This window comes from Diabrotica virgifera, chromosome 5 (genome assembly GCF_917563875.1).
Source record: "Diabrotica virgifera virgifera chromosome 5, PGI_DIABVI_V3a".
Taxonomy (NCBI): domain Eukaryota; kingdom Metazoa; phylum Arthropoda; class Insecta; order Coleoptera; family Chrysomelidae; genus Diabrotica; species Diabrotica virgifera.
Window position 1 is genome coordinate 258,068,501 of NC_065447.1, and position 24,332 is coordinate 258,092,832.

Consider the following 24,332-nt stretch of genomic DNA (forward strand, 5'->3'; position numbering starts at 1 on the left):
ATGTATCATTAAGCTTAAATTAATTAAGTATCAAACAAATCCAGCAAACTTAAAAGCAGAGCTGAACCTTATCTTGAACCAGCAGAACAAAGGTTTGTTTAAAATGCATGAAAAGGTTAAGATAGTTAGGACATTTTCTTCTTGTAGTGCCTGTTCGTTTAGGATGTTGGCCACCAGCATGGCAATCTGTACTTTGCACACTGCTGTTCTGAAAAGATTTGTAGTTGTTGTATTGAACCACTTACGTAGATTTTTCAGCCAGGAAATCCTTCGTGTTCCTGATTCCGTTTCCTTCTACTTTTCCATGTAAAATTAGTTGCAACCATCCATATGTTTCGCTGTTCCTCATGATGTGACCGAGGTATTCGATTTTGTCTGTGTTTATTGTGGTTAACGGCTCTTTTTCTTTTTGTATTCCTAATAAGAGATTTCATTTTTTGTATTCCTAATAAGCCTGACTAATTCAATTAGCAAATAGCTGTCAATTCGCACTGGAGAAGCTTATAAAATCAAAAAATTTTACAAGAAGTTCCAAGATCAACCATCGTCAGACCTGTACTAACATATTATGGTTGCGAAACGTGGACCATGACCAAATCAAACGAAGAAAAGCTCAGACGTTTTGAATGAAAAATACTTGGAAAAAATTTCGGACCTCACCACGACCTTAACACAAACCAGTATAGGATCAGAACCAACTTCGAATTAAAAGCACTCTACAATGACACCGATATTGTCCAAGAAATTAAATCACAGCGACTAAGATGGGCAGGCCACGTGCACAGACTTCATAACGAGAGACTTGCAAGACTGGTATGGGAGGAGATTCCTACAGGCAAAAGACCACTCGGACGTCCCAGAATGCGATGAAGAGATAACATCCAAGCAGATAACATGCAAGAACCAATTGGAAGAAAGTTGTATAGTCAGCCAGGACCCACCCAGGGTTGTAGCGCTACGTGATGATGAATAAGACTGACTAATAAATAAGCTTAGTAGGTAAGTTAGGACATGCTTGTTCAAATAACATTGCATGTCTAAATGATAATCACAAATACGAAGAGGTGTTGAGTGACTGTGTGACTCTGATGAACAGATAATAACTAGGATCGAAATATCACGGAAGGCTTTTATGACCTGGAAACCAGTTTTATGTAACAGAAATCTGTCGATAAATATTCGAAAGAAGGTGCTGAAATCTTATGTGTGAACATATGTCTAAAGATATCGTGGGTTTAGAACACTTCCAATGAAGATGTTCTTCAAATGCTGAATTCAGAACGTCTGCTCATAAGCATCATAAAGAGGAGAAAAACAGAACACTTCGGCCATATAATTAGAGGACCTAAATACCATCTGCTTCGCCTTATGATACAAGAAAAACTGGAGGGAAAGAGATGGATTAGTTGAAAGAAACTTTCATGGCTGCGTAATATTGGACAATGGTGTGGCTGCACAGTAGAAGAATTATTTCGCGCAGCAACCTATAGAGAGAGATTTCAGGGAATTGTAAACATGATGACGGCCAACGTCTGAATACAGACACGGCACCTAAAGAAGAAGAAGAAGCTGAGTAACAAGTTTCTGGAAGCAATAGGAGAGAAAGACTTTAATGGAACAAACTTGGGTTTGAGTAGGAAATGTATTTAAAGGGAAGAATAATAAATGTTCTACAATAGGGAACTTGCATATATTTTTAAATATTAAAATAATATTAAAAACATAAGGCAACATCATCTTAAAACGCATGCATGCAAAAAAACAAATTTTTTTAACCCATACGCTAATTACGAGGCTTTGAAAAAGCTATAAAATTCAAATTTCTTCAGAGGCGCGTAAACGGGTCTGACGTCACGACCCACGGTCTACCTGCTAGAGTTCTATGAGTCGACAACAAAGCCGCTAGGATATTTCAAAATTTATTTACAAATTCATTCGCATTTACTCAAAACTCTCATGTAGTAGTTGATTGTAAATAAAAGTACAAAAGAAAAAAAAAAGGTATTTCGGGGATTGTATTAATTCCATTTTAATCGTATTTAATTGGATATTCCAAGGTATTTTTGTTCTAGTATTGTTTCAAACTGAAATTTATCAATTTAAGTGCTACTTTTTAAAGTATATAAACGAATAATATGACTGACGAGGGTTTTTCAAAAGGCCAATCTACAGTTGATGTCCTCATGGTGGTAAATTTTATAAAAAGCAGTGAAAGTTATTCTATTTGAGAAATGCGAGGTGTTAAGGCAAATAAGTAAGTATTATTAATAAGCATGTTTAACTTGTTTATAACAATAGATTTTAGTTACTCTTACATTTATACTTAACTAAAAGTTTTGTTTATTTTTAAGTTAATTTCTTTCTTCTTTGCTATAAATTTAAAATATTTATAAGTGATAGGTTTTACTTTTGTTTATTACAAAATATTACGACCAGAAGTATATTTGGAACATTTAATATCCAATAGACAACAAAATAACCAGTGTTACAATGTACAATGCACAAGTATAGTTGCAAATATATCCTTACATTTTTTAAGAAATATGATATAAATAGGTATACAGTAGAGCCCGATTATCCGTGCTCCTCGGGACCGGACGTTGGCACGGATAATTGAAAAGCACGGATAATCCGAACATTTATTTCTTATTGTAATACATTTGTACGTATATCCATACATATAGCCCTACCATAAAAAGACATCAGAAAAAATAAATCTTTCATTATGAGTCTCCCTCTCCACGTATAGAGTTTCCGTCGAGTGATTTACAGTGACGCTATTTTGATAAAACCTTAAAAATACAATTTAAGTAATAGAAAATTATAGCACGGATAATCCGCACACGGATAATCGGGGTTCTACTGTATAGGTATTTAATTTTGTCCAAACTTTATATGTTGGCATTATTGGCATTTGAGATAGGTTGTAAAATAAAAATGTATTTCCCTAAACTAAAAATAATATCATAAATGAATGAAAGGCTTTAAAATTTCAAAATATTGTCTGTACAGTACGCACCTGGCACTAGCCAAACGAGAATAGTGGTAAACATCATGGTTGGTGACGTCAGACCTCAGCGCGCGCTTTTAAAGTTGTTTGAAAGGGTAAATTTGGGCGCGTAATTATTATCAGTTGTTGTACGTACACTATTAATTGTTAAGACGAAATATTTTGAATATGATATTCTTAAACACAAATTAACAATTTTATGCAAAAATATTTTTATGTGCAAGTTCCCTATTGTATGGATGATAACAACTATACTTACACGTTCTATTTTCACTAACTAATAATGATACCATAAGACTTACCTAAAACTTAAAGTCGTCAAAGGCCTATAAGACTTATGGCTATTAGCATCTGCCATAGGAGTTCCCCAAAAGTCATTCAGAAAGATGTTTCTAAGTTTATTTATCGCCAGTACGTCTTTATTAACTGTCAATGCAGGTATATCATCATGCACGAAGTTGCCGTTGAGGCCGTTGACATAGCAGGCTATAGCCACCGTAGCCACCAGACTATAGAGTGGCAAAGTACTGGGTTGTAGGTTTATAGTGATTGTAGGGTTGTGAACCTTCCTGGGCATCTTTTGTCGATCAGGTGTAAATTGCTAGATTTTTACTAAATGGAGATTGTGGTTTATGGAATCGTCTTCCTGTGAAGCTGAACATTGGGATTCTTGGCCTGAAACAAAAATAACAAATTAGACACATAGTTTATTTTCGAACACGAAGAAATCATAAACAAATCTATAAATTGTTTCCTTAAACTAAAATGTATGAATCAGATATCAATTTTTTACTTTTACATAGTATGTATTTCATTGGAAAACGAAAATATTTAAGTGGTGGATAGAGGTCACTGATAGGGTTCTAGATATATCACATTTTTGCCTCACCGATTCTTATGCTGGGCACTCACTTACGAATATCGAAAAGGCCATGGCATGCAGGCCAGGACCGAAGGCCGTTATTTGAGTAGTTAAGTTAATGAACTGCTGTTGAGACGCCACACACATGCAGTTTTGTGATCGAACGTGCCAACGCCTTTACGAAAACTGCGTGTATGTGGTGATTTTGGCTTCAATTAACCGCCTGTCAGTCACCCAGCCTCTTCGATATCCGTAAGTGAGTGGCCAGCGTTATAACCGAGTTCCAGGGTGTTCTATCGACTTTGCCCATTTCTTTCTGGACCCATAACTTTAGAACTACCATATGTCTCATTTAGAAACCAAACCATCCAACTAGTAATCACAAGAAAAATCCAGGTCTGGACTAACCAAAAATTATGAATACATTGCGACCTTGAAACAACAGCCTGTATATTGAAATTTTCAAAATCCGTTTGCATATTTGAAAAGGGCACAAAAAATTAAGTTTAATGGTTCGCTTAAATTTTTTGGCCAGACAATTTAATGACTCTAATTTTGAAATTATATTGAAATTTTTAATATATTTGATATTAACATCTGTAAAATCTGTAGACCAATGTGAGAATGTTTGGAAGCTACCCCCTAAACGAGAGAGAGATAAAGAGAGAGAGAGAGAGAGAGAGAGAGAGAGAGAGAGAGAGAGAGAGAGAGAGAGAGAGAGAGAGAGAGAGTCCATAAATGTGTTATGTCATAGTGATTTCTTGAATATATTCATTTAGACATTAAAAGGAAGTTAAACTCTCCCTTACCCAGACTCCTTAAGCCCGGTTAAGAAAGAAGGAGGTTTAGATCGTCTAGTTAGCTACCCGGGTCCTGTAACAACAAAAATATAAGGCAACCATCCCAATAAAAGGCCTTGGATACCGGACGAAAACAAACGGAAACGTACTTACATCTTAAAATATGTCGAGATGGGACAAAATATATACCATTTAGAATTGATAGAAATAAAAGGTAGATATCGAGCATCTAGTTTATTAAATCATGTCCAAGTATACTTTCGCTTCTACAGCATCATCGGGGGCGATTCGTCAAATCAGGAAGGTATTCCAGCAGAATGTCATAACATTTCCTTAGTAAGAAATATGGCTTGACAAATTAACACATAACATAAAACACACACTGGACAAAGGACAAAACAAATTAAATTAAGAAATGTCGGTACTACATCATTAGCAAGTCGACGATGGAGGAACGACTGTTATGTCCTTTGTCCAGTGTGTGTTTTATGTTATGTGTTAAATTGCCAAGCCATCTTTCTCACTAAACAAATGTTACGACATTCTGCTGGGATACCTTCTCGATTTGACGAAACGTCCCTGATGATGCTCAAGGAGCGAAAGTATATACTTGAACAAGATTTAATTAACTTCTTCTTCATGTGCCGTGCTTGATTATCGAACGTTGGCTATCAAATTGGCTATAGCAATTTTGTTAACGGCAGCTCGGAAAAGGGATGCAGAGGATCTGTTATACCATTCTCTCAGGTTTTTAAGCCATGACGTTCTTCTTCGACCTGGCCCTCTTCTTCTGTCTACCTTGCCTTGTATTATTAAATGGAGTATATTATATCTCTCTGGGTGTCGCATAACATGGCCAAAATATTCAAGTTTTCGATTTTTAACTGTTCTGACGACTTCTGTGACTTTTCCCATCCGGTGCAAAACAACTTCGTTACGAACTCTATCCACCCAACTTATTCGTAGGATTCTTCGGTATACCCAAATTTCAAAGGCTTCCAATTTCTTGAGAAGAGTATCTGTGAAAGTCCAACCTTCGACACCGTACAAAAGAGTAGAGAACACATAACATCTCACTAATCTAATTTTAAGATTCAAAGTAATGTTGTTTCCACATAAAAGTGTTTAATTAACTAGGTGGGCGGTATCTCCTTTTAATTTCTATAAATTCTCTATATTCGAGCATTCAAGCTACCCTATTTTACATTTATACAAATTAGTTTTAAGACAGACATTCCTCTATGCAAGCGGAACATGGGTGTTAAAAGAAACATGAAAAATAACCCTGTGGGAAAGGAAAATATTGAGAAGAATTATTGGAGGTGTTAAAGCAGGGGAGGCATAAAGAAGAAGAATCAATGTCGAGATCATTCATCATCATCATCACGTAGCGCTACAACCCTGGGTGGGTCCTGGCTGACTGTACAACTTTCTTCCAATTTGTTCGGTCTTCCATCAACCTCTTGGGTCAAATGAGATATTCATTTTTCGGAGATCTGCTTAGATGTTATCTCTCCATCGCATTCTGGGACGTCCGAGTGGTCTTTTACCTGTAGGAATCTCCTTCCATACCAGTCTTACAAGTCTGTCGTTATGAAGTCTGTGCACGTGGCCTGCCCATCTTAGTCGCTGTGATTTAATTTCTTGGACATTTATTTATTTTTATTTAGCGTATGGCTTAAGTATATCACAGAATATATTTAGATTTATGCATTATACAATGCATCACAAACAGATGTCCAATTTTTTTATATATTCGATTGACCCTTCGGTTGCCATTACAAAGTCTATAGGGTCGCCTGTGTATGCTCTGCGTGGGCAGTCCTGAACAATGTGACTGATCGTCTGTCTTGCAGCGCCGCAGTCACAAGAAGGCGAGGGGAGTTTACCCCATCTGTGGAGGGAGTCGGCGCATCTTCCACAGTTTGTTCGAATTCGATTAAGGGCTGCCCAAATCTTACGGGGACGTTCAAATTCGCCAGGTTTCCCTATGATGTCCGGTAGACTATGGTAATGCGGATCTGTCCTACTTTCTCAATCTTCTCTCCATCGGGTATTTAAGTCAAAGTTGGATTGCTGCAGCGCTTGAGCAGATTGTAGAGGGGTAACCTGGATCGGAGACGGTTTCCAAGAATATCGGGGATGTCGTTGTGGACTAGAAGCTGGTGACTGTCCATTATTTTGTTATATTCTTTAACCAATGCATGTTCGCGGCGTAGGTTGGGTGGTGCTATATTACTAAGGGTAGGTAGCCACATTGTAGGGGTGGGCTTAATTGTGCCTGTTATCATACGCATAGTACGGTTTAGTTGGGTGTCGACCAGGTGGGTCGACAATTTCTTGGACAATATCGGTGTCATTGTAGAGTGCTTTTAAATCGAAGTTGGTTCTGATCCTATACTGGTTTGTGCTAATGTCGTGGTGAGGTTCGAAAATTTTTCCAAGTATTTTTCGTTCAAAACGTCTGAGCTTTTCTTCGTTTGATTTTGTCATGGCCCACGTTTCGCAACCATCTGTTAGTACAGGTCTGACGATGGATTTATAGATTTTGATCTTGGAACTTCTTGTAAGATTTTTTGATTTTATAAGCTTATCCAGTGCGAATAGACAGCGATTTGCTGATTGGATTCTGTCTTTTATTTCTTCAGTAACATCGTTGTCAGCTGTGATTACAGCCCCCAGATATTTAAAACGTTGTACTCTTTCGAAATTGAAGGTGTTGACCGTCAAATTTTGTCTTATCCTGTCTCTTCGTGTCGTTCTATTTATACACATATATTTCGTCTTCTCTTCAATAATCCTCAGCCCTACTTCGCTTGTTGCTCTTTCCACCTTGTTGAAAATGGCTTTTGTGGATAGGATGGAGTCTTCAACGAGATCAATGTCATCTGCGTATGCTAGTAATAACTTGGGACCTTGAACCGATAGCAGTTCTGTTTTTATTTCGGCCGACCTCATGGCTTTCTCTAATGCAAGGTTAAAAAGTAGTGGAAATAACGCATCACCCTGTTTGAGTCCACTGTTGATTTCGAAGCTGTCAGACAGTTTATTATTTACACGTACTTTTGATATTCCACCCTCCATACAGACTTTAGTCATCCGAATGAGTTTCTTTGGTATTGAGAACTCCTCATTAGTCTTTTTACAGAGCCTACGATATCAGAAGTAGTAAAAGCATTAAGTTTGAGATGATTAGGACATTTAGGCCTATGTTAAAGGAAAGATTTCTGGGTCTCTGGCTCTGGGTCTTTACCCACGACCCAGAAATTTTGTTAAAGATAAAACGAAGAAAACTCGAATATCTGGGTCACCTGCTGAGAGGACATAAATACGCATTACTTCAAATATGATGCAAGGAAAAATAGAAGGAAAACGGAATCCAGGCTGTAGAAGAATGTCATGCTTGCGGAATTTAAGAGAGTGGTTTGGCTGCACCACTAATGAACTTTTTAGGTCAGCTGTAAACAAGGTCAGGATAGCCTTGATTAATTCCAATTTCCAATAGGAGTGGCACAAGAAGAAGAAAAAGGAGAGATAAATAGTTCATTCTATTTTATAGTTTATTAAAATATCCTGTTTAAACATTTCGCAGAAAAAGCATCAATTTATTCATTTCGGTGTGAAAACCAACAAATTGATTATTTTTTACAAAGTTAAAAACATTTCGACTGGTTTTTAAAAGGCAATTAAATGTGTAGTTAAATCGTGTATACCTACCGTTGTTTGTTTTTGTGCAAATGCGGTTGAATCATTTGTGGAATTTAAATTGTCGATGACAGAATTAATAAAATTCAGCAAATTGAAAATGCCTTTGAACGATTTTAATTATTTTAAAAGTTTGGAGTTTTGAAAATAACACAATTTGTAATACCATTGCAGATAATAAAACTCATCAAAAACAAAAATACCTATTTAGTTAAAAATTTAGTCATCTGTAAATTTAACTGCATGTATCCTTCAGCAGATCGAATTTTATTTGACATTTTAAAAATGGGTCTAGTGAAAAAAATTTGTGTTACAGAAATTTTGTAACAAATTTCCAGAAATTTGTGTTACAATTTCACAAGTTACTTTTAAAACAGAAAAGAGATAAATGAATTAATAAAAATGTCACTTATTCAGGAGGAAACATGAGCAGAGTACTTCCGATCTCTATTTGCTAAAGGTGACGATAATGAAGCACCAACACCAGAAATGACGACAAACGAAGAAATGAACCAAAAATGAATATCCATTTTCATATTCATGGCAACACGAAACTACAGCCGCATCATTATTCCAGTTCAATCAGAGAGTGCAGCAAGCACCTCTACCGGTTTCGAAACTTATTAGTCTCTCATCAGGAGGCACATATGCTGCTCTCTCTGACCCAACTAGGACAAACCCCGGCGTGCAGTCACGGATTGCAACGAACGAAATGACAGGGATGCCCTAGCGGCAACTGCTAGCAAAAAACTAAGTTTTCAATCTATTAGCACATAAAACAACATCCAAAAATGTTATTCTACATCCTACCAGACTGAAATCCCTGCCATTTCGAAACCGGTAGAGGTGCTTGCTGCACTCTCTGATTTAACTGGAATAATGATGCGGCTGTAGTTTCGTGTTGCAACGAATATGAAAATGAATATTCATTTTTGATTTACATGTTTACTCTGATTGGAGTCAGGGCCGCGTTTGGGTCAATTGACGCCCTAGGCAATTCTCTATTAGCCGCCCTTCAAGCATGTACCAGTTTTGCGAAAAAAAAATTGCAAGCAGATTTTTTTATTTAAATAAGAATACATAAAAATTGTCACTCCATTTCGATCACATCAGATTTTGTTCTTAATTTTCCTTTGGAAAAATCATCTATAATGTCATAATTTATAGCCTTTGTTACGTCACTTTCTATAGACAAAATCGACAAAATGTTAAGACGTTCCTGCGTCATACTTGATCGGAAATTATTTTCATGACTATTTTAAATTCTTGACATTTTCGAAAATGACCTTTCAGCGGACACGTTGGTTGGCAACTGGGAGGCACAAATAAATGCGCAAAGCAATATCAAAATTAGGGAAAATATCTTTCAATCCACTCTTCTTTAAATATTTAGATATGTCAATTATTGGTGATTGGTGATTTTATTGTGGTATCCAAATGAACCTTTAAGTGAATGCATTCATGTATCTATTAGTGCAGTCAGTGAGGGTATTTGGCTCCGAATTCCATCCTACTGTATCAATTTACTTGATATTTTCACTGTATTTCACTTTTAACTTAGGGGTAGTTTCCACCCATTCTCGGGGGTGGAAATTTTTTTTATCAAACTAACACCGGAAGTAGCCAGTGAACCTAATTCTAAGCAATAACTGTTTTATAAATTTTTTTGATAACTCAATATTTTTGAGTTATTCGTGGTTAAAAATTTGCCATTTTCATTGAAAAATGACACTTTTCGGAGACTGTTTTTTTGGGAATACCATAAAAATTGTGCATCTAACGAAAAGAACTATAATATAAAACATTTTTGTAGTTTATGAAAAATCAGAGAGATTCATTTTTTCATAGATCTTCTAGTTTAAATAAAAAAAAAGTAGAAGGTAGGTGAAAAAAGATTTTTTTGTGCATGCTCAAATCGGTGTATTCAACTTAAAATAATAGAGAAATTGTCGATTTTAGAGGTATAATGTACCTTTTGTAGTTTTTGAAAAGACCATTAAAACGAGAACTGTTAAATGTCGGTTACATTCAAACTAAGCTAGATATGGTGCAAAAAGCTTATAACTAATGTATTTTAAGGAAAAATGAGAAGTATATTTAACCCCTTATCCACCAGAATTTAAATGCATCGGTTTTCTTCTAGAATACCTTCTACTATAGTTTTATTTCTATATTCAAAAAGTTGGACGGGTTTAAAATGAATGGTTTTTGAAAAGAATAAGATCAAATTATAGAGCGCAATTTTAAATTATCTCAAAAATCTTCCTTTTTTCCATGTAATTCGAAAGTGATACGAGAGACGTAAAAAAATACTTTACAAAAATGTAGGTTTTCTTTTAGATAACAATTTTATTTTTCTTTCATTTCTGTATCTCATTATCATTTTCGAGTTACATGGAGAAAAAGGAAGATTTAAAAAAAATAAAAATGCTCTCTATAATTTGATCTTATTTTTTTCAAAAACCATACATTTTCAACCCGTCCAACTTGTTGAACATAGAAATAACACTATAGTAAAAAGTATTGCAGAAGCAAAACGATGCATTTAAATCTGCTAGATAAGGCGTTAAAATATACATACTTCGCATTTTACCTTAAAATAAATTAGTCATCCTTTTTTGTTGCACCATATCTCGCTTAGTTTGAATGTAATCGAAATTTAACAGAGCGGTCATTTTAAAGGTCTTTTCAGGCAGTACTTACAAAAGATATTGACAGCATTATACCATTAAAATCGACCATTTCTCTGTTATTAAGTTGAACACACCCATTTGAGCATGCACAAAAAAACTTCTTTTCACCTACCATATCTCTTTTTATGCTATCACTAGAACGAAGACTTATGAAGGAACGAATCTCTTTGATTTTTCATAATATACAAAAATGTTTTACATCGTTTTTTTTTGTTAGATGCATAATTTTTAAGGTATTCGTAAAAAACCGCCTGAAAAGCGACATTTTTCAAAGAAAATGGCAAATTTTCAACCACGAATAACCTAAAAGGATTTAGTTTAAAAAAATTATAGAACACTGCGCCCGCCGCCTTTGGGGTGCTACCGACCCGACGGACCAATAATCCCCAAATTTACGACTACTGTCCTTTTTGAATGAATAGTTAATATGTTTTCTAGAAATGAATGCCCACTTATATTCCATTGATGGATGCACGATGTAGATGTACTTAAATGTTATTCGATTGTAATTTTTATATACAAATATTTTTTGTACAGTATTTTTGCCGCCCTCTCAAAATTTGCCGCTCTAGGCAACTGCCTATATTGCCTAATGGATAAAGCAGCCCTGATTGAAGTACGAAGGGAACCATTCTCGTTGGAACTTTACCGCGCTGAGCAGATGGGACGTGAATTATAAATTGTAAAATTCCCTCATCTTCCTTAGTCTCAGCATCCGTTATGGCTTGCAAATTGTAGAAGCCTCGGAGGTGTTACCAGAGAAGGTTCCCATTGATTTCAGTCTGGTAGGATGTAGAATAACATTTTTGGATGTTGTTTTATGTGCTATTAGATTGAAAACTTAGTTTGAAGAAATTAACATTTAGGAGGGAGAGGTAAAGGAAGCGATAAAGAAATTAAAAAAAAGAAAATCACCAAGAAAGGTCAGAATAGACAGAAAGACCGAATACCTGAAGTAAATAGGACCAGATCTGACCTAGACGAAAGACCTAGACTATTAAAACTAATCAAAAAAGTAATAGAACAACACAGAATACCACAACAATGGTACAACACTAAAGTTAAAAACCAAAATAATAATCAATAAACTGAATGAAATCATTAGAATACAGCAAACCGGCATAATTATGTTTGGAGGACCTTAAGAAGGCATTTGGCAGGGCCAAATTAAAGGATGTTATCAACCTATTGCAAGCAAGGGAGGTACCTCTAGAAATAATCAAAACCGTCGAAAATAACTACCAGAACAACACAATAAAAGTAAAAATAGAAGAAGACATAAATGACCCAATTGAAACATGACTATGAGATAAAGCAGAGGGATCCCATGAGCCCATTATTGTTTAACATTTTAATTTCCAAAAAAAAGACACAGTGCATGGTAACAACAATTGGTAAATCTATTAAGACGTAAATTGGAGCCGAAGGGTCAGATAGCAGAACAGGTGTTAAAGTTAAAATATAGTCGGTTCGCTAAACTCAGACGCAACTGGCTAGATATTTTAGTCGATATTTTTTCTGTTTTTTGCCAATTTTGCAAAAATTGGCAAAATTACTAACTATTTAGTGATTATTAACTGTTTAGTAATTATTTTTTGCCAATTTTACTAAAATTGGCAAAATTACCGACTAAAATATCTAGAAACTTGCGTCTGAGTTTAGCGAACAGACTATATCTAGGCATCAGACTATCTAGCTACGGAAAGCTGAAAGATCAAGTGAATAAAGAAATGAAACGCAGAATTTACAAAAGAGTAATCAGACCAATAATGACATACGCGGCAGAAACACGACCCGATACAGAGAGAACAAAAACAATGCTAAAATCCTGAAAGTTACATTTTATAAGTTTTGAGAAAACCGTAAAACACTATTTAAGCTATACTAAATTATTTTTAATTATCGGTTTTTGAGGAAACCTAATTATTTATAGACTGTTTTATCCTCCTAATGAAAATATTACCCTCTTATCTATGATATTTTGTTTGTTTATGCCTACCTTGTATTAAATTAAAATATATCGTCTTTTTTTGTTAGTATCCACAGAGAACGGCAGTTCTCACCAGTGGCGCACAACACCCCTACAAGCGACACTATATATACACGAAATTTTCGATTTTCTAAACCTGACTGAATTGAAAATTGGGCCACATCCCATCTTAAAGAATAGGAAAAGACTCGTCCATCCATATGTCATATCTCCATTTTGGTCCAAGGGTGTGGATTTTACGGCCTTTCCCATTTAGAGTCTGTTTTTCGTTCTCGTCCCCAAAACTCCCAAAAATTTCAAAAACTTAAGCCCGACCTTTGCGGCTTCTGATAGCACAGATCATTACCTTTCCAACGCATGTTTAATTTTGAAAATCGGTTATACCATTCAAAAGTTATCGAGCTCAGAAGTATGACTCAATTTTTATTTAAAAAAGGGAAAATGTTTGTGGATATGTATGTATGTATGTATGTATGTGTGTGGAAAAGTTACACCGATCTGAATTTTTTTTTCTGTGTTTCAAGAGGGTGTGAGGGCCGATTCAGAACCGGTCTAATTTTTGACTTCTGACTACCGGTAAGCCAGCTAGAGGACTAGATAGATACAAAATAGCATATTTTTTGGGCGTATATATCTTGGGTTCAAGGAGAGACAGGAAAACCGCAAATGCACCAAATTAATAGGGATGAGTTAAGATTTCAAACGGTGCTTAAGCGATCAACCTGAGACATACACACTGCTCACCATAGCCGAAAAACTGAAAAATTAAACGTTGAAAATTTTGGTTTTTCGACAATTACTCAAAATTTCAACCTACGAATTGCGCCAATAACTGAGCGTTTGTAGGAGGACTCAGGACGCGTCTAACGGTGTATATCTCATATCTGGAAAAATTCTAATTTTTTAGTTATAGGCTTCATAATTATAATCAAATCTATTTCTTATGGGAAAAACCGTTTTTCAAGCTCAATAATTCCTGTAATACGTTCAGTTATCATACTTGATCTTGGATGCATCAGATACTACTTGTCAATACGTTTTAAACTCATATTTAGTGATCAACATCAGTTCAGCCGTTCAGAAGTTATAGAGCTCCAAAAGTATAATTAGTCCAGGAACTGAAACTTTTCACTTCGCAATTTTTACAGAATGGATCGATTTGCTTGAAAATTTGAGAATAAGTAGTGGAGAGTCTAAGGATCAAAATCTGTATGATTCCGAAAGACGCTTTTACCATGGGGTGGTTGCCACCCCGTCTCGAGGGTGGAAATTTTTTATTATATTTTGACCGCAAATGTTTGTAAAAACATTAATTGTAAGCAAAAAATGTTTTATATTTTTTTGATAAAATTAATAGTTTTCGATTTATTGGTTATCGAAATTTAGTTTATATCGAAAAAATCAATGTTAATAATCAATCATGGTTTATGTACTTGTAGTGGTTACGATGCTAGTTTGATTGGGGAATCCGAGTTCATTTGCCGGCCATAATAACATAATTATTAGGATGGCTGGGATATGAACTCGGTTTGTCTTATCACTGGTGTCGTAAGTTCTAGATCATTTGGGAGAGATTGCGACCAAGGTTCTCGTTCTCAAAACTACCAAAAATTTCAAAAATATTAGTTCGACCTTTGCGGCTTCTGCTAGTACTGATCATTACCTTTCCAACGCACATCTAATTTTTAAAATTACCAGAGAACGACAGTTCTCGCCAGTGGCGCACAACCCCTACATGCGACACTATATATTATATACACGAAATTTTCGATTTTCTAAACCTGACTGAATTGAAAATTGAGCCAAATCCCATCTTAAAGTTTAGGAAAAGACTCCTAGATCCATATATTACTTCTTCATTTTGGTCCAAGGCTGTGGATTTTACGGCTTTTCCTATTTAGGGTCTGTTTTTCGTTCTCGTCCCCAAAACTCCCAAAAATTTCAAAAACTTAAGTTCGGCCTTTGCGGCTTCTGATAGCATAGATCATGACCTTTCCAACGCATGTTTAATTTTGAAAATCGGTTATACCGTTTAAAAGTTAGCTAGCTTAGAATTAGAACTCAATTTTTATTTAAAAAGGGGAAAATGTTTGTGGATATGTACATATGTATGTATGTATGTATGTATGTATGTATGTATGTATGTGGAAAAGTTACACCGATCTGAATTTTTTTTCTGTGTTTCAAGAGGGTGTGAGGGCCGATTCAGAACCGGTGTAATTTTTGACTTCTGACTACCCGTAAGCCAGCTATAGGGCTAGGTAGATACAAAATGGCAAATTTTTTGGGCGTATATATCTTAGGTTCAAGGAGAGACAGGAAAATCGCAAATAAACCACATCAATAGGGTTGAGTTAGGTTTTCAAACGTTGCCTAAGCGATCAAGCTCAGACGTACACACGGCTCAGTATAGCCAAAAAATTGAAAAACTAAACTTTGAAAATTTTGGTTTTTCGACAATTACTCAAAATTTCAACCTACGAATTGCGCCAATAACTGAGCGTTTGTAGAAGGACTCTAGGCTAATCTAACGTTGTTTACCTCATATCCGGGAAAATTAGAAATTTTAAGTTATACGCTTCATAAGTATGATCAAATCTATTTCCTATGGGGAAAAACAGTTCAAGCTCAATAATTTCTGTAACAACTTTAGTTTTCATACTTGAACTCAGATGCATCAGATACTACTTGTCAATACGTTTCAAACTCATGTTTAGTGATCAAAATCGGTTAAGCCGTTTAGAAGTCTTAAGTTAGAAATGTATAATCCAATTAACTATTATTCCCGAAATGGTTTATGTAGTTGTAGTGGTTACGACGCTAAATTTGATCTGTAACGGATAATCTGAGTTCATTTACCGGCCATCCCAATATTTTTATTTATTCTATTTCGACTAGAAAAAAAAATCTAGTATACATTCGATGGTCACTAGATCATTTGGGAGATAATGCGACAAAGGTGACCATTTATAAAGCTTGACGTGTAATCGAGAAAAATTGCATTCAACTTCATACATTTAATTTGTATATAACTTGAAAAACTCCTGATACAAGAATAAAAAACCGCTAAACGCCGTAAAAATGAGTGGCGCATACAATATTCCAGCTACAAAAGATCTGATATGAAAATTACGTGGCGCGAAAATGTATTTTCATTTTGATGCAAAACAAAATTCTAGTTTTATTTTAAAAGATTTTTCCATAATATTTGCTAAATTTGAAGTAAACGCGCCACAAAAGAGTAAATTTGATACAGTTTGAATTTTGAAACTCTTTTGTGGCGCGTTTACTTCAAATTTAGCAAATATTATGGAAAAATCTTTTAAAATAAAACTAGAATTTTGTTTTGCATCAAAATGAAAATACATTTTCGCGCCACGTAATTTTCATATCAGATCTTTTGTAGCTGGAATATTGTATGCGCCACTCATTTTTACGGCGTTTAGCGGTTTTTTATTCTTGTTTAAAATATAATACGATAAAATTTCTAAATAGCACAAAGCATCTTCTCTTGACGACATCGCCATGAGTTATGAGTAAGTCTGCCGTGTATCACCGACGGCGAGCCGAGTAAGTCCGCGATCTTTAAACGCGCGTACTTAAAGTTTGCGTATGTGTCACATGCTTTAGATTCAGCTACAGAAACTGAAGATGAAAGAAAAATGCAAGGAAAAATGCTTATGTTTTAATAAAGATGGGAAACATAATACATTGTGACGTAAAAAGAGATGAAACTAGTAGAGGTGAAAATTATCGATCGAAATAGCCGAAATAGATCGAAATTGACGGTTATAAATCATAAATAGCCCTCTTAAAGCTTTAAATGTATTTTTTCTACAACCGTGTTAAAAATGTAATTTTTAGCACTCCATACGAGCGTTAAAAATGCTACTTTAAGGCACTAGTGCTTTAAAAATTAATTTTTTAAGGCACTGCAGTTCGTATTGACCGTATATGCAATTTTGATGTAATGTCAAAAAAATATAAAATTGGAATGTCAGTCAAGTTCAAGTAAAAGTTTTTGTAGATATTGTCCTGTAATTACGTTTGTAGAAAAAATATTGTATGGTATGCGTGTTAAAAAGTACATTTTTAAGGCACTCATGTGAATTGCAGAACTCGCTTTCGCTCATGCTGCAAACTTTCACATGCGTGCCTTAAACGTGTACTTTTAACACTTATATCATAAATAACTATTATTAAATAATAACCTCCAAATCCGTTCAAAATGCTTTTCTTTTTACTGGTAGACGAAACCAGGGTCTTTTTGGCCTTAAATTGTTAATAATTTAAAAAGGCCACCTAACCCACTGCAGAAAACATAGAGGTTTTGAATATTGAGCCCCATAAAACTCAAAAAACTTGGGTTTTTTAAGAATTACCATGTCGGGTCAAAGTCCTCGATATATTTTTTTTTATTTCACTGTACTATTTAAGAAGAAGACCGGCTTCAAATTGCAATATTGTAAAGAGAAGAATGTACTACATTTCTTTGTACCTGTATATTCAATCGTAACAGTCACCTTGTATATTTAATAGACCTGGATCCCGCGTACCAAAAAAAGTTGCTTAATAGCAATCTGAAAATTTGTTAATAGCTTAACGGTGTCTAGTCGGACAAGCTTTGATGTACGGGAACACTGGAACAGGAGAAGCTTTAATTGTGGAACAGTTTAAAAATTTGGAACGTCAGATTACGAAAACGTTCCATGTATTTTGTCGGACAGAACATCTAATTGCTTTGTTACCCTTTCATTATACTCTCACGCAAAAATCAGACTGCTATTACTAACCAACTTGATTCCTGTCATTTGACATGTTCTTCGTGTTCCACTCATTTAAATGCTCAGTTGGTGATAAACACCAGTCTGATTTTTGCATCAGAGTTTAATGAAATGGAAACAAATCAATTGTCTGTCCGACAAAATACATGGAACGTTTTCGTAGTCTGACGTTCCAAATTTTTAACCTGCTCCACAATTAAAACTTCCCCTGTTTCAGTGTTCTCATACATCAAAGTGAGTCCGACTAGACACCGTTAAGCTATTAACAAATTTTCAGCTTGCCGTTAATCAACTTTTTTTTTGGTACGCGGGATCCAGGTCTATAAACCTTTTAAAAATTATAATCATATACAACAACATAAAAACATACTTATATCTCATAAGTCAGAAATTTCTAAAATTTTATTACTTTAATAAAATCAGATTGACATTGCTAAACTACCAGAATTTTAAATTTATTGCACCAAAACATAACCTACAATCCTTATTCAACTTAGTTTTCGTATTAGTTATGACATGGTCATATTGTAAGTATTTGCGACCACTTACCCTATTAAACATCTGTCATTTCTCTAAAAATTCTACTACAGCAGCGAAAATTTTCAGCGGTAACGCCTTTGCAAATGGAAAGCATAATCGACACTGAATTTCCCACGAACACCCCGGGTGATACTGCCCTTCTGGCCGCAGAATGCCTATTTATGTAGTTCATCGGCCGGGAAATTCGGGAAAGCTCGATGAAAGCTCGGGAAATTTAAGGCTGCGTGTATGTCCCTATTTCTTTTTTGCGGCTAATGCGGCCCGCTAATTTTTGGAACATGTTGTAAACTTTTAAAAGGTTTTTTATGGGTTGTGTTTGAAAAGTATTTGCTCGTGTATTCTCTAGGAATAAACTAGAAAATTTCAAATTCTTAAAATGACAATATTTTAGTAAGATTTCCTGGATATTAGCAGAATAAAATAGACCATTGCAACCAATATACTCTCAAATTTGAAAAGTGGTACTTGGCTCGAAGTAACGAGGAAAAATCAAAATGTTTGGCATCCCATCTGGCAAAAATATTCCAACGTCACCAGTAGCGTACTGATAGATCATCTGGCCCTGGTTCCAGTTGGAATGCGGGCCCGCCTGCCCAATAAAACCACACATTGTATACCTATCAAAAGTTTTTAATAAACATTGAATATAGATCGTCATATATTATAAAATGTATCATACATTTTTTATAAAACTCAAGCTAATTTATAGTTCATTTTACTCACGGTTTTTGCTCCAAATTTTAAAGAACCGTTTAAATTGACATTAAATTTGGGATAAACATAGCTAAAATGTCAAATAAAAAAAGTGATATTGTCCCGATGTGTGATTTTGTCACACGTTTAAGATAAGTCCGGAATTGGATAAACTAACTAATTCTAAGCAACTTTAGTTCCATAGATTGTTTTCACTAAGTCAATAATTTTTGAGTTATTTGCGAGTGAATATTTTCATGTTTCAACAAAAAAACTAGACGTTTTCTAGACGATTTTCGGAAATAACTCAAAAAGTCCTCTGTAGACCCAGCAGGAGCAGAGTCGCAAGTAATGAAAAGTAAGTTCTTATTCGTCAAATTCCAAATAGAATATTTTAACTCATCACCATTTTTTTAAAGTTTAAAAAAAAAGCTGAATTTCTGTTTTTTTTAAGTTTCTAACATCAAAAGTAAACAAGGTACCTACGCTCAAAACAAAGTGGGTCCCTTTTCTTGGTAAAAAAAATCGTAAAAATCACCACCTAATTAGCATCTCAAATGAAACTAATCGTTACCACTTCACAAGTTACTTATTGCCTTACCTATGTAGTGTTTATAATATATCATCTGTAAGTTTTGTCGGTTCTCATTTTTGCGAGAAGATTGTTTTTTTAATTATGAAGAAACATTTTTTTAAATACCTTAAAAATGATTGGTGATACTAAAAATCTCAAGTAGTAAAAAAATATAGGTTTTGCTATTGTAAATATTTTGGACTTTTTGTTTTCCTGAAGAGAAAAATTGGTTAAGGTATGGTTATTCAAAATTTGTATACACTCGTGATCAATGACTCGTTTAGCCCATTTAACTACAGCCTTTTCAAAAATATGAACCAAGCAGCCTATGAACCAATGAATCTTACAGATCTTATAAAGAATACATAAGTAAAGTAATTTATGAAGAGATAACGATTAATTTCATTTCGCATCCTAATTAGAGGGTGATTTTCACGATTTTTCTTACCAACAAAAAAAGGACCAACATTATTTTGATCGTATAACTTACTTACATTTTCACTCGCAAATAACTCGAAAAGTAATGACTTAGTGAAAAAACTTTATAGAAAAGGAGTTGCTTAGAATTATTAGTTAGTTCATCCAATTCAAGACATATTAGCTATGTGTATGTCAAATTTCATGTCTATCCAAGCCGTTCTTTAAATTTTGTTAGATTGAAGGTTTTGCAATATTTTACCGTGAGTGAATGGACTATTAAAGCAGTAAATTAATACTAATCCTACCGTTTTATCCTTACCACTATAATCGTCTATATTTATGCAGTGTTATAAGGGTGCTATAAATGCGAACAAAAGGAACATCGAGCGTCTTGGGATTATTTTTATGACCCAGCGTATAAAACTTGCATTGAATATCTGTTCCCGAATTACTGTAACTTTGCAGTTTACAACTCTTATTCATAGATCGTGCTAATATAATAAATACAAAAGTGTTTGTGTTAGCACGTGTTTAGGCAGGCAACAGCAGTTATTCTTTAAACACGTGTTGAGACAAGGGTTTTGTTTAGCAGGTAAAACGAAGGAACCTTACAATCGCGTTCTCTGTATTTCTTAATAAAGGTTTTCAAATTTTTTGATGAATAGATATTTTTGTTTTTATTTATAAATACCTAGGTACACACAACTTAAAATTTATTAAGCAATTTCGTAGTGTGTACTTGTGTAGTTCAACATGTCCCAAACAAATTAGAAAAGAAGTAAAAAGCGCGTTAGAGCGGCCCCTGCGGGGCCCGGACCCTGTTTCCGTGAAACCCGCGGAAGCATGCTCAGTACGCCTCTGAACGTCACAACTCTAATGAGGAAGGAAAACAAACATTTAAAGAAACTGTTATGAAGAATAATCAGAAGATCACTTTAGTAACCCTAAAAGAAGTCTTGAAGGAAATAAATCATTTAAATCCTAAAAAAGCTTCTGGATTTAACTTAATAACTGAAACAATATTAAAGCAGCTCCCAAAAAAGCACCTGTAAAGTTAACAAATATATTTCTTTACAATGGAACCTTGGAGGCAAAGCTGAACTGGAAAGCACACGTAAAGAGAAAAAAAAACGGGAAGAATGTGTTATCAGATTCAAAAAGGTGTATTGGCTTCAGGGAAGACACTCAGCCTTGTCAGTCATAACAAGCTTTTACTCTACAAGCAGATTCTAACACCTAAGTGGATGTATTGCATCCAACTGTGGGTTTCTACAAAAAAAAAACTAATATTAAAATAATTTAGACTTTCCAAAATAAAATATTAAGGTGCATTCTTAAAGCACCTTGGTACACCGCAACCAAGATATCCACAGAGGCCTAGGAGTGGGTTATGTTAATTAAATAATACAAAAAATCGCCTGCAAGAACCAAGAAAGGCTTTTAAAGCACCAAAACGTCGAGGACATTCAGTTTCTGGATAACTCTAGCCAAAAAAGAAGAATCAAGGGGACATAGCCAGATGAGCTAGTATAGTGCATAGTGCTAGCAAAGTGCTTTAAAAATTAAAACAAACTAAGAATACACACTGAAGTAATGGAAATACAGAGAGGAGTCAAGCAAGGCTGCATACTATCACCTCTTTTATTTAACGCTTAATTTGAAAAGGCGTGACCTATCAAAATAGCCCGGTCAAAACAGCCCCGTCAAAAAAGCCCCGTCAAAATAGCCCGAACACAAAATAGCCTCGACAAAATAGCCCGCAAACAAAATAGGCCCTACAAAATAGATCGCACACAAAATAGCCCCGGCTAAAACAGCCTCTTATAAACAATTACATAATTATTTATACAAGGTGTCCAAAAACTTTTTTTTAATTTAAATTATTTGACAAAAAGGAAGAATGTATTTAATTTATTTAATTTAAAATGCATTTTACTGTTGCCCGAAAACAGAAAAAAAATGTTTATATCATAATAAAACATTTATTTTCGCTTAACTTAAATGTTCAAACTTCCAAGAGGCAGGGAAGACAGGACTCGAGTTCTCTGAAAAGACCATTTTTATTTAATGTAGTTAAGATAAACATCTGAATAGAGGATAATTACCATTTCCGAAAAAATGTATTTTTAAGGAATTATTTCATGATGAATTCTGAAGGGAGCTTTTTTGTCGGGGCTATTTTGTCGGGGCTATTTTATCGGGGCTATTTTGTCGGCGGGCTATTATTCCGCGGCTATTTTGTCTGCAGGCTATTTTGTTAGAGCTATTTTGTGTGCGGAATATTATGTCGGGGCTATTTTGTCGGAGCTTTTTTGACGGGGCTATTTTGACGGGGTACCTTGAAAAGGTTATTCGAGAAACTCTGGAAGATGAAACAGTCGGCATAAGAGTAAATGGAGTCTTAGTGAACAATATCAGATATGCAGATGATACAGAAATAATAACCTATAGTTTACAAGACCTGGAAAGACTCATGAGTAAAATAGTAAGGTGTAGTAGGGAGTACGGACCCTCCCCTCAGTATCAAAAAGACGAAGTTTATGAAGATTAGTAAAAACAACCATAATACTAACGAAATCTTGATAATCTAGGGCCAGCAGATCGAAAGAGTAAAAAAGTACACTTACCTATTAACCCTTATAACAGAAAATAATGACTACACTGCAGAAATCAAAGTCAGATTATCAAAGATTTAACAGTATATCTCTTAAAGTACGCCTAACAAAATATTACGTATACAGTGTACTATACTGTGGAGTGGAATCATGGACGTTAAATCTAGATACAATGAGACGACTTTGAAATGTGGACCTATAAAAGAATTATTAGGGTTTCCTGGTTAGATACAGCTACGAACAATGACGTACTGAGAAGTATAGGTAAAGAGGAGAAAGTTGAACTTACAATTAAAGAAAGAAAGCTACAGTATCTCGGACATGTGATGCGGGGCGAGAAGTATGGCATCCTGCGACTCATAATGCCAGTAAAGACAGATGGCAGAAGAAGCATCGGAAGAAGACTAATTTCATGGCTGAAGAACCTGAGAGAATGGTTTGGATGCAGCTCAAAACAACTATTTAGAGCTACTACCTTAAAAATTAAAATAGCTATAATGATTGCCAACCTCCGTAGAGGAGATGGCACCTGAAGAAGAAGAAAACTCCACTGGGTGATTTTTAGATTAAATTAGATAGTAAATTAGGATATATAAAAAAAAATACTGATTGGTCTTTGACTATACAATGAAATATAAATATGTACTTTTATTATAAAATTTATGTTTTAAAGGACGCCGGATTAATTTAGGTAAGTAGTGCTGATTTTGGCAGAAATGTTCAATTAACTATCCAGCAAACCGCTCCAACAACGATATAATTACAGTGATTCCTGCTATTAATAACGGTTAAATCAGTGTAGGCAATCAGTTACTCTGGTTGGTAAATATTTCATCCTGATACCCTCGTTACCAGTAACCAGAACTGGTTAATCGTCAGATTGTTTCCTGCTGTAGAATTTCACGTCGTTTTGTTGGTAGGGGATGATTTTATTTTCATTTTTGTTCACAAATACACTGTTACGTGCGTTTTGTGGAAAAGTATAATTAGACATTATATCAATAAAATTACAAAAATTTGAAAATTACATTTTATAAAAAATATCGGAGATTCCTAGATATGACAGACATTCCTCTTTTGACATGGTGAGCAGAGAGGAAATATGGCAAAGCTTAACAAATAAGGGAGTAGATATGGAACTTATGACCACAATCTAGAGTTTGTTTCGCAACACAATTAATCAGCTAAGAACAGGCAATCTTATTTCCAGCAAATTTACGAATAACGACGGAGTCAGACAAGGAGGGTATTGAGCCCACTACAGCTTATCTGTTTAATTGACGAAGTAATTAAAAAATGCTGGCCAAAAACAAAAAAAATATACCATACGATACAGAAACCTACAACAAATAAAAATCGAAGCCTGTGTATTTGCAGACGATATTGTTATTGTGACAAGGACTGAAAAAGTTCTGGAAGAAAATATAAAAATCTGGGAGACAGAATTAAAAAATTAAAACCTAATAATAAATATGAAGAATACAAAAGTGATGGCCATATCCAACCAAGAAGTTAAGAGGAAACAGTAGCGATCAACAGGTAGCGAAAACGCGTTCCAAGATTGCGGCTGTAATTTTGAATATTTTTTCGAGTTATTTGGCACACGTATTCGTAATATAATAAAGAATGGCGGTACAGAGCCCAAT

General features: G+C 34.8%; 1 protein-coding gene across 4 annotated transcripts in view; it reads right to left on the reverse strand.

Moving 5' to 3' along the window:
• Window positions 1-24,332, reverse strand: part of LOC114324831 (protein O-mannosyl-transferase TMTC1-like) — a 176,401-nt gene that overhangs the window by 65,349 nt on the left and 86,720 nt on the right. For 3 of the 4 annotated variants that reach the window (XM_050651160.1, XM_050651158.1, XM_050651159.1), the window contains exon 2: window positions 3,313-3,685. In XM_050651160.1, coding sequence (XP_050507117.1) covers window positions 3,313-3,587 — 275 coding nt within the window. In that variant the 5' untranslated portion in view covers window positions 3,588-3,685. Of the gene's footprint in view, window positions 1-3,312; window positions 3,686-18,393; window positions 18,508-24,332 lie in introns of those variants that run through there. The other variant, XM_050651157.1, reaches the window with a different exon arrangement.